This window comes from Bos taurus, chromosome 19 (genome assembly GCF_002263795.3).
Source record: "Bos taurus isolate L1 Dominette 01449 registration number 42190680 breed Hereford chromosome 19, ARS-UCD2.0, whole genome shotgun sequence".
NCBI classification, from domain to species: Eukaryota; Metazoa; Chordata; class Mammalia; order Artiodactyla; family Bovidae; genus Bos; species Bos taurus.
Genome location: NC_037346.1, coordinates 53545440 through 53556061, shown reverse-complemented (window position 1 = coordinate 53556061; position 10622 = coordinate 53545440). Strand labels below are relative to the sequence as shown.

Genomic DNA, 10622 nt, shown 5'->3' with positions numbered 1-10622 from the left:
AGAGTCCTGTGTCTGAGGGCATCCCTGAAGGAAAGGAAGGGGTGAGGAGCTGTGGGGCTTGGCTACCAAAACCCACCCACCGGAAACCTGCCCCTACCCTGGACTATCACCCACTCACTGGTGCTGCCCTTGCCACCTGTAACCTCCCAATCACAGGGGGCTCTACAGGGTCCTAGGCCCCTCCGGGCCATGCACCAACTTCCAGGACACGTCCAATCAGCCAGACATGATCTTCCTGCTCTTGTTAGGCCCAGCCTGACCAGACCAGCAATGTCCATGTGGGCCACTGAATTCCAGTGCATGCAGGAACCAAGCCTTCCTTACCAGGGCCTCCAGCACGTGGCTGAGGCAGCAGCTGGGCACGTCCAGGGCTGAAGGTGACCTGACTACATCATTGTACCCAGGCCAGGCTGGGAGTGGGGGCAGTGTCCCCAAACTGGAGGCCTGCGTTACCCTTGACAGCTGTCAGAAAAACTCAGTTTGGTAAAACCTATGATGTCTCCCTCATCTTTACCTGCAGAAATCCAAACATTCGGTTACAAAAATTTTCAAACAGACCTCAGTGGAATGATACTGTTTCCGTGTTTCAATCTGATGCTCATTGAAAATCATCCACAAAGCTCAGGGGGCCACTTCAAAGGATTCTTGCCTTCTTAAATTCGGATAAGTGTATGTATAACATTAAGACATTCAGATAAACCTCTTTATTCCTAATTAAATAGGAATGTGCTCTAAGCTTTCCTGCACAGACTGCCCAAAGTGCCTGGTTCCCACTCACGGACAGGTGACAGAAAGCACCCAAGGCTGACCTCACATGTGAACGGGGCCAGCAGACTGAAGTATGGGTGGGAGGAAACCAAAAAAGCCAAAGGGAAAAGACAGAGGCAGGTCCCACAAAAACTCGTTATTTTATTGCACTGAGATCTTGGCAACATCTGTGGCCCCCTCGGTCCCTGGCCATGAGCTGCGGGCTCATCGCACACGTGGGGCCTCAGTATAACCAGGGCCCCTAGCGGAGAGGCAGGGAGAGGCCTGGGACCACCAGGAGAGGCGCCCCCTTCACAAACATAAAGTTAAATTAAACCCACATTCTCAGTCAACAAGTGTCACCCTAAAAGCTTCAGTTCTTCACCTTGATGTGTACGCACCCAGGATCTGGGCTCGCATTCTGGGCCGCTCCTTTCCCTCTCAGTTTGGCTGATGCTTCTCCTTGAAAGGGGAGGACTCGCCTAGCTAACAGTGATAAACGCTGTGGAGTCAGGCCAGTGCTCATCACTGCCTGGGAGAAAACGGGTGATGTTTTCCTCAGAAAAAGGCATTGTAATTATATAGTGGAGAGAGGAAGAGACTGATTTGGAGAAGAGGGAGAGAAAAAAAAGGAGATAAATTTTGTGCGAGCAGATAACAGAATTTTTCTTTTTTCAACTAACAAAACAGGACAAGAACGTGGTCGGGGAAACAGTTCACACAGGAATGAATGCTGACATCTTGAGATGGGGAGAAGAAAACCCTGCCCATGGAGGCACCTGCCTTCCCTACTGACATGACAAATGACAGTCACAGGGCACTGGGGCGGGCCCCTCAGTTCTGAGCAGGCGTGGCTGACATGCAGGAGTCAGGCCTCCAGAAAAAGGCTCCCTGGCCAGTCCAAGCAGAGCTTGGTTCCCATCTGCTGGCGCCAGAGCAGCCCTAGCTCAGGCCATGGGATATTATCCTCCCCACCTTTTAAGAGAGAAATACAAAACCAGGAAAAACAAAAACAACAACCCACATGAAAAAATTAATTTATCTCCCCGTATAAAAAATGCTTAACGCTTTTTCGATACCACCTGGATCCCCCAGGTCCCAGAACAAAGGACAGAACGAAGGGCAAAGCTCAGTGAGGAGGAAAGCAGGGGCTGGATGTGTGCACTGGGGCTCAGGCCGAGGAGCTCCCCTGGAGCGCAGGACCAGGCCAGACATTGAGCCACGCCCGCCAGAAGTGATCCCAAGAGGACGTGTGCTGAGGGATAATCTTCAGACTTAACTTCTGTACCTTCTACCACTGGGACACCAGTCTTTTTTCTGGACAGTATCAGCTCACTGAGGATTTCCCGTATTTATTAAATTACAAGTTTGCAGGCACAGCTTGAGCGGGATAAAAAAAAGGGATAGTGATCGTCTCCAGTTACACAATCATCTTCAATTCAAAAGCACTCACAAAATTGAGCAAACAAAGCCGGTATTTGTATATTAGGGAAAGGAGACATATTGCTAATGGAAGCCACAGGCCTGGTCAAAAATAAACGTTTTATATCAAGTAGTAAAATAAAAGGAGGAATCTACCCCAAGAACACCACCTCGGTAAGGACCCCGGGGTTACTGCAGCTGCAAGGGCTGGGGGCAGGAGGGGGAGTCCAGCAAAGCCACCTCGGAACAGCAGCAGCCTGAGCAGCAGATGTGCTGTCGCATCTCTTCAGCCCCCACCCCGCCCCACCCCAGCCGTCCGCTCTCCAGAGGAGGTCTAGGAGTTTCTTGAGATGGAGAGATGCATTGCCCTCCACCCCTGCCGCCCAACTCCAAAAGAAGGGAGAGGCTGCAGCGTGGGGCCAGCCTGGGGCTCTGACTTCCCGAGGATTGACTGGTAAGGCATACAGAGCCCCCGCGGGAAGAAGTGGGAGCCGCACGATCCATGGAGAAGGGCAACCGGCCGCATGCTGTTGCCTCCGGAGCTCGAGGGCGCCCTGGAAGGCTCGGCTGCGTCCTCCCCGCCCTCCCCTGCGGCTCCAGGCTGGCCGCTGCCGGCCAGCATCACAGGGCGCCGGCCCCACCCCGCGTCCCCGTCGCTGTGCTGCCCCTGCTCCGTGCGTCACCACGCGGTCTGTCACAGTGCACGTCGTGTTCACCTGGGCAGAAGCCCAGGGCCTCTGCGGGCGTTCCCCCACCAACAGGCCAGCGAGTCCACGGCAAGCGGCTCTTCTGTCCAGACAGACCGTCCGCGGGGAGGGATGCCGTGCCTCTGGAGGCTGTGGGAGCAGAGAACATGGCTCCTGATGGAGAGAGATGAGACCCTGAGGGTCCCACCACCATCCCTGAAGTGTGCGTCCCACACAGGCCACGACATGTGACTCAGAGGGAGCCCAGAAACACAGCACACACACCACACTCCACACACGTGTGTAAACACACCCCACCCCGCCCCGCCCCCACCGCCACATGCACACAAACTGACCTATCTTGACAGCAGCACATTCAGCGGCGATAGCTCAGACTGGAAGCCTTAGCTGGGTGAGTCACAGACCAAAAATTCCGTCTACTCTGAAGTTTTTGGAAGGCGTTGAAGTTTCTTTTCTTCTCTCTCTTGAATTTTTTCAATTTCTTCTCCTATGTCAAGAATCACAGTGTCACAATTCCCACAAAGGCCTCCCCCAGGTCCTGGTGGCTCCTTCCGAGTGCTTACTGCACACCAGCTCGAGTCTCAACGTGTGACCTAAACAGATTTGTCCTCCACGTGGCCCTCGGGAGGTGTCCTCATGACCCCAACTTCACTGATGGCAGAGCAGGAGCAACTGCAGGACGGAAACCCTGCACCCGGCCACGTGCTCCCAGGCAGCCAGGCTCCAGCCTCGCCCTCGGCCACTTCAAACCGCCCTGAAAACCCAAGTCCCCCCTGCCAGGTGCCACCACGCGTCACACCTTCCCTCGGTCGAACTCTTCGTCCCAGTCGTCAATGACCGTGGCCGTGCGGGCCAGCCTGCTGTCCTGAATGGCGTCCTGACTGACGGCCGACACCGCGCCGTCCCACGTCAAAACTGCAAAGCAGACACGTGCGTCAGGACCTGGGTGGGCTCCCAGCTGCCCTGGCGATTTACTTCAAGGGTGAAGTTTACATACGAGGCTGGTCTGCTCCTAACGATTCACCGTTTTTGAGGGCCACCTTCTGGTGAAAATGGACACACAGAAGGAAAAGGAAGAGGGACAGGGTGGTCTCTGGTTTGCAGGACAGTCAATGATTCTGTCACACGAGCAAACACTGTTAACTCTACCACCGATCCTCAAAGTTTAGTTTTTATAAACCCCTGCTCTCATTTGAGAGACAAAGATCTTGTGTTCTCCAAGTCCAAATTAGAAAAATAATGTTCTAAATGAGAACGTACAGCACGCGAGCCAGACGAGCCATCCCTGCCACAGCCATCCCCGCCCCGAGACACACACTCATCCTCTCCCCGCTCCCAGAGCCCAGGGGGAAGCTGTTCTGGATCCTTCCACAGACTAACCCCAACTGCAGGGTTCTTGACCTGCATGCAATGGCTTTCTTTTCCTGTCTTCAGAGCCAAGCAATCTCTGTGCACAAGGCTCAAAATTGCAGGCCTGCTTCAGGCCTCTTTATCTCCTACAGAAGCCAATAGCAGAAAAACAGAAGTCAGGTCTCAAAACAGTACCTTTTCTCCCATAAGCTTTATCAGATGAGTATTTGAGCAATTCTTGGACCACATCGGATTCTCTCTCTCTGTCCCAGGATGCAAGTGGAGCCGGTCCCAGCCCTGCAATCAGAGGAACAGTTTACATACATTTAAGTCACCAAGAAAATGACCACACACCTTTTATTTACAACAGCACTGCAAAACTTACTAATCACAAATTACTGAAAGAATGTGTAAAAGCAAGCTCTTTATGCCTGCCTGTGGCAAGAGAATTAATGATTTCTCTTCCTCGCCTGTAGGGAACCAGCAGAAACATGGAGCGGAGGGAACTGGAGGGACGAGGTGCCTCTCTCCAGCGCCACCACCGCCACCGCAGCTTGGTGGGGCAGCTCCCGTCTGCCGGACCTGTCCTCAGAGAGCCTGGCCAGCAAGAAAGGACATCTGCACAGATAGTACTGACTGCCCCTCATCATGGCTCTAGAGATGACATCTGAGCTAGCCCTGGCCTCTACCCTGACCCTCAACCAACTCCAACCGCCTGAATGGACTGGCCGTCCTAAACACAAGCCTCACCTCGTCTCTCCGGGCTGCCAACTTGGCAGTGACCTTGTGTCCTTCAGGCTCAGTGCTTTGAGCAGGAGAGCTCCACTGTCCACCCCCAGCCTGTTCCCACCAGCCCCACTGGCTGCTCCTCAGCACAGCTCGGGCCCAGTGGTAACGTGGAGCCATGGACGACTGCAGCTCTAGCCAATTCTCGGCCACTGACGCCCGTCTCCACCTTGGGACTGTGAGCGGGCACGCATGGCACTGGGCCTCCCTGCAGCCCCAGCACCCCAGCCTGGCCAGCGGGCTCACAAAGCAATGCTGTGGTCTGGTGGCGGCCACTCTCTGCCGCCTTTTCTCCCATTATGCTCTGGCCGCCTGCTGCAGCCACTCCTCGCCTAGCAGTTAGCACTTTGCTATGTAATTATCAAAACCCTACATTCATTCATGGCTGCGTTTCTCTGGAGTCCGATACAAACTCCAGGTCAATCCCCAGGGTGGTTGTGCCCCCAAAGAACTAACACAACAGCTGATGCCCTGAGATCTGGGCCCCTTCCAGAGGAGCTGAGGACCTTCTCCTCCCTCATGTAACAGACACACTCCACCAGGAGAGCCCAGTGAGTCCCACCAGCCAGAAAGAAAGACAGAAGACAAAACACGAATGAGCTGCTTGGTGGGGGCCTCAGCTTAGGCAGACCCACAGCACACGGAACCCCAAATGCAAGAGGCCACATGATCGTCAGACAGGCTCACAACTGAGAGAGGCAGAGGGAAGTGAGCTTCTGAACTCAATGCTCCATGTTCAAGTGGCAAAGGACAACATCAAGGTGGACGGCCAGGAATCATTCCAGTGGGAAGGTCCAGAAGGGAACAGCCCTGAATCAGAAGAAACGCTGGGCTCACGAACGTGCTGACATTTACGTGTGTCCTGCATTCTCCTGTGGGGCAGATCCTGCTGAATGATCAGCCAGGTGAGGAGGCCCAGTGGGCAGACGGCTCGCACCAGGGCAGAGGGCTCCCCAGTGAACTGCATCTGCCTCTGGACACACACGGCAGGCTGGCTCCTACCCTTAGCGCCCCCTCCTCATCCCATGCACACCTGTGGGGCCCCTGGGAGCCTGGCCATTCACAGCTGGCAGGGGGCTGCACCCAGGGACAGCGGGGCCCCTCTGGCCCTCGGGCTCCTTCTCTTCTACTTCTTGTCGTGGCTCTTGCTTCTTTTTTTTCTTTTTCTTTTTCCTCGGTGATGTTGCAACAGTCTCTGGCTGGACGACGTCCGAGGGCACGCAGCTCCTGGGAAGTCAGACTGGACAGTCAGCTCCGAGCAAACCGAAGCCCAGACACCTCGAGAACTCTGCTGGCATGTGCCCAGCCCTGCAGAAGAGCCCCGGGAGACACCACCCGAACCCAACGAAGACAGACCGCGCCAGCGATCCACGGCCACAGCCCAGGAGAGCACATGAGCGCATTTTTAATCCTCACTGAGGCAAGTCCTACTGGACAACAGGACCCCAGCCCAGCCCTGCCCGGGTCACGTGAGACCTCCCAGCACACATGGTACTGGACAGATCCAGGACATGCCTCCACTCGCCAAACCCCGGGACAACATGGTCATATCCCAGAGGTCTGGGCACCTGTATTTCCAGACAGCACCCACCCGGAGCAGACTGTGTGTGAGTGAGTGGAGGTACAGGGCCCCTGGCTCCCCGCTCTCACCCATGCCAAGGTGGGTCCCCGGGGAGGCAGTCTTCTTCGTCACAGCTCTCCAGTCCCTTTCTCCTCCTCTTCCTGCTGCTCACATGGGGGCCATTGGTCATGCATCCCACTGGCCAGCTGTTCTCCAGGCGCTGGCCACTCCCTGGCTGCTGTCTGCCTTCTTCCTCCGATCTGTCTGCCGGTGGCTCCGCCCGGCCCTCCTTCCTGCGTTCAGGGCTCCAGGGCGGCCCTGGTGTCCGCTCGTCCTGCAGGGGGGTGGCGTCCACGTCCCCCATGTGCTTCCTCTTCCTCTTCCTCCTCTTCCCGGGCTGGGCCGCCACGGCCGTGCAGGTCTCCGAGACACGGCCCCCCACTTTCACGCGAGTCTTCTTCCTCTTTTTACCAAGGCTCCGGAGGGGCTCACTGGCCTCTGGCAGCTGGTGTAGCGGGGCCCGGAAGGCCCCATTGACCTGAGGCAGGGGTGCAGAGGTGGGCGAGCAGCTCTGTGGGTCTGATGTCCCAAGAGGATGGGGGCTGCTGGACAGTGATGGGGGACAGGGGCCGAAGGGGGGCTTCAGATGGCTGGAGGGTCTGGGAGCAGGCGAGACAGCCCTGTAGGGAGAGGCAGGCAGTGAGGACAGGCTGAGTTCTCCGCCCTGCCCTCCTTCGGCCCCCCTCCCTCTCAAGTAAGGATTTTCAATGATTTTCCCCTGTAAACCTCAGATATGTACACGTTTCAGAGAAGTTAGAAAACACAGGCTAACAAGCAAATTCAAACCTCAAGATCAAAGTTCATAAAAATCACTACATATCTCGGTTTCTTGTCACCAGTTAGTCCAAGGTACTTTTACAAACTCCAGTGTTTTAACCTTTCAATACAAATGTGTTCAGAGGAAAGCTCCACCCAGCAGTAAACGTCCAGCCTCCACAAGCATCACGTGTCTGAGCACAGGCAGCTGAGTCTTACACGAAAGGCAGATACAAGCCTACCTGACTTTTGCTATTACCTTCCCAGGATTTTCCTCTGAAACCTGGGGTTTATGAAGATCAGGGAGACAGACTTTCCAGCCAGCTATACAGCAAGACAAGCAAGGGGCAGGACCGGACGGGCGAGACTCGTGGCTCTCCTTTCTGTCGAATGTGTGTGTCGCTAACTGTGTCTGTGTGTGTGCTTAGTAGCTAAGTCACGTCCGACTCTTCTGCGACCCCGTGGACTGTAGCCCGCCAGGTTCCTCTGTCCATGGGATTTCCCAGGCCAGCATACTGGAGTGGACTGCCACTTCCTTCTTCAGGGGATCTTCCTGACCCAGGGATCAAACCCGGGTCCCCTACTGGCAGGCCGACTCTTCACCACTGAGCTATCTGGGAAGCCCTTCTGTCAACTATGCATGCACCCATGGAAAAGTCAATTTTCCACCCTGAGCCACAATTTTCTCATCTGTGAATGAATGACAATAATGCCCACCTCCAAGGGTTATTAATTAAACAGAACTGTCTCATCACTGTCTAAATCAGAACAAACTCTGATAGTCACACAAATTGCATTACTAGGTCACGTTACTCTGCACTTTGGAAATTAAAAAAAAAGTTGTACGTCAAAGAAACACAGAAAAAAATACCAAATATATGTCGTGAACATTTAAGGACATTCCAAGTCCAAAACCCCTGTGCCAGCAGTGAGAGTAGGAGGAGGGGGGCTGGGGGAAGGGATCAGTGGGACCCGAGCGCAGGGCCTCGAATGAGGGGGGCAGGGAGGGCATGATGGCGCCATGTAAACGCTGAACCCGTCCAAAGCACCTCGTGGCTTTGCCTCGTCTTCCTTCTTTCCTCCCTCCCTCCACAGCTGTCAAAGGCCTTAGAAGTCTCTCACTCCTCAGACAGCCATTTATCAGTAACTCTGGGCCTTCTGCCCTCGACACCTGAAGGGACTCAAGCGTTCCGGTGCAGAGCGGGCCAGGAGGCGACAGCCCACGCCTCTGGAGGGCCATCTCCCCAGGATGCTGAAAAGCCCCACGGAGCCACGTCCACTGCAGCAGCCCCCAGAGCCCACTGGGAGTGCCCTGAGGGCCAGGGCAACAGACCCCACCTTGCCCCAAGATAAGCCCTGGAGCGTTGCTGGGAGACACAACCTGCATACAGGACTCTGAGCTCACACGGCGTCTGTCCAGACACCCACCACCCCCGCAACGCCAGCCGTCCACTCTGGGGTCCTGTCTCGGCGCTGGGGACCCCCAGCCACATCAGTTCACAGCACACCCATCACCAAGGGCATGTGGCAGACAGACGGGAGATGAAGACAGAGTCAAAAAGGCCAGGACCGCAGAGACCAAGCTGCCTGTGCCCCGCGGAAGCCCCTCGGGCAGGAGGAGACAGGGGACACTGGTAGACCTCTGCGCCGGCACCACGGGGAGGAGCGGCTGCCCTGCTTACCGTATTGCACGGACAGGCCAGGGGGCGGCGACGATGGGGTGAGTGGGTTTCCGGGGGTAGGTGAGGTCGGAGGATGGAGAGAGGGCAGGTGGACGGAGGTCATTGCCGGTTGCCCTCCGCAGGGTGCTGGCCTGCAGTTATTGACATAAATAAAAACTTGGTGGTCTAAAAAAGGTTGCCGTGAGTGAGGAGGAAAATAAAAATAAAAGTAAAAAAAAAGAAAAGAAAAGAAAAAAGAGCCCAGAAGGGAGGATGAGAGGACAGGAGAACAAAAAAAGGGAGCGTGAGGGGTGGGGGGGCATGATAGAAGAAGAATCAGAAGTGTTTTTGGTTAGAAACAAAAAGGAAAAAAGGAAGGAAGTTTAAACAGAAACTTCAGCACGACAATTACATCAGCGCGTCAGGCTGCACACAGAGGTGCCGGTCAGCTGGTGTCCCCTGTGCTGAGCTCCGGCCAGGGCCCATCCCCGAACTCCCTTAGGACGTCTGTCCACAGAAGAGGAGGCCCGGCCCCCAGCCTCATCTGATCACACTACTGTTGCCCCCGCACAGGCCAGGACAGCCCTCCAACGCTGGCGGACGCCCTCAGCCATTGTCCCACCGCCCTCCCCAAAGCTAAAAGCAGCCCCACTTCCTGGCTCCTACCAACACCCTTCGGGGTCGAGCTGCCCACACACCCACCTTCTTGGCAGAGAGGGCCAGCTTTTTGGCCGGAGGAGGAGACATGGTGTTGGCCGGCTCAGGGCTGGTGCTGCTCGGGACGGGGCACTTGGCCTTCTCCGGCTCGGCATCCTGTCGGGCCGGCAGCACCTTGGTCGGGCCGGCAGTGACGGAGTGGGTTCCCTGAGAATCTCCGAGGGGAGTGACTCCGCTCTGGGGGGCTTGCGGGGGCCTGCTGGTGGGGTGCTCAGGGCTGGAGCCCCCCCTCTCAGGGGTGGGGCCCTCGTCGCCCGCCTGGGGCCCAAGCCCATTGGGCGTCCCCGCAGCTGGGGCCCGGAGTGAGGTAGAGACAGCGGCCCGGCCGTCCCAGGAGCCTGGCCTGCGACCCTCGCTCCTGCTGCCTCCCGGTGCGCTGGCACTGGGTGGAGGGGAGAAGTGCTGCAGGGACGCTGGCTTCTTGACTTTCTTTCCAGGCTCATCCAGAATGGCTGGCGCGTGGGTGGGTGTTCTGCAGACTTTGGGGGAAGGGGACGCCAGGGGGGGCTTGGCAGGAGCATATCCATTCGGAGACTTCAGGCCCAACACAGAGCCGTTCCTGGCAATGGGTACTCCAAGTTCTTCGGGGGTCTGTGGCTTCTTCATCGTCACAGGGTCTGGTCTCTAAGAGAGGAGCAAAGCAAAGGATGTGATCAAAGCCAGAGGGAGCTGGGCCGGCCCCTACGAGGAGGCAGCAGGCGGGAGCTCTGGAGGAGCCGCTCCAAACAAACTGACATGGGCACATGATACAGATGTCGCTGCTGCTTTTCAGCAATTCCTGAGTTCTGCACAAGTGGGGGCATCTCCATAAGCATCTCGACTATGAAAGCAGGACGTTTTCATCAGGATTTGAGT

At 56.2% G+C, this 10622-nt stretch overlaps 1 protein-coding gene across 2 annotated transcripts in view; it reads right to left on the bottom strand.

Annotated features, from left to right (window-relative positions):
• Window positions 1-889: 889 nt before the first annotated feature.
• The window catches only part of USP36 (ubiquitin specific peptidase 36), a 32434-nt gene continuing 22701 nt past the window's right edge, over window positions 890-10622 (bottom strand). For both annotated transcript variants that reach the window (XM_002696155.6, XM_024981000.2), the window contains 8 exons: window positions 9753-10391; window positions 9072-9202; window positions 6663-7253; window positions 6046-6239; window positions 4422-4523; window positions 3676-3791; window positions 3212-3363; window positions 890-3005 (listed from right to left, as the gene is read on the bottom strand). In XM_002696155.6, the coding sequence (XP_002696201.1) occupies window positions 3232-3363; window positions 3676-3791; window positions 4422-4523; window positions 6046-6239; window positions 6663-7253; window positions 9072-9202; window positions 9753-10391 (1905 nt within the window). In that variant the 3' untranslated portion in view covers window positions 890-3005; window positions 3212-3231. The remainder of the gene's footprint in view (window positions 3006-3211; window positions 3364-3675; window positions 3792-4421; window positions 4524-6045; window positions 6240-6662; window positions 7254-9071; window positions 9203-9752; window positions 10392-10622) is intronic.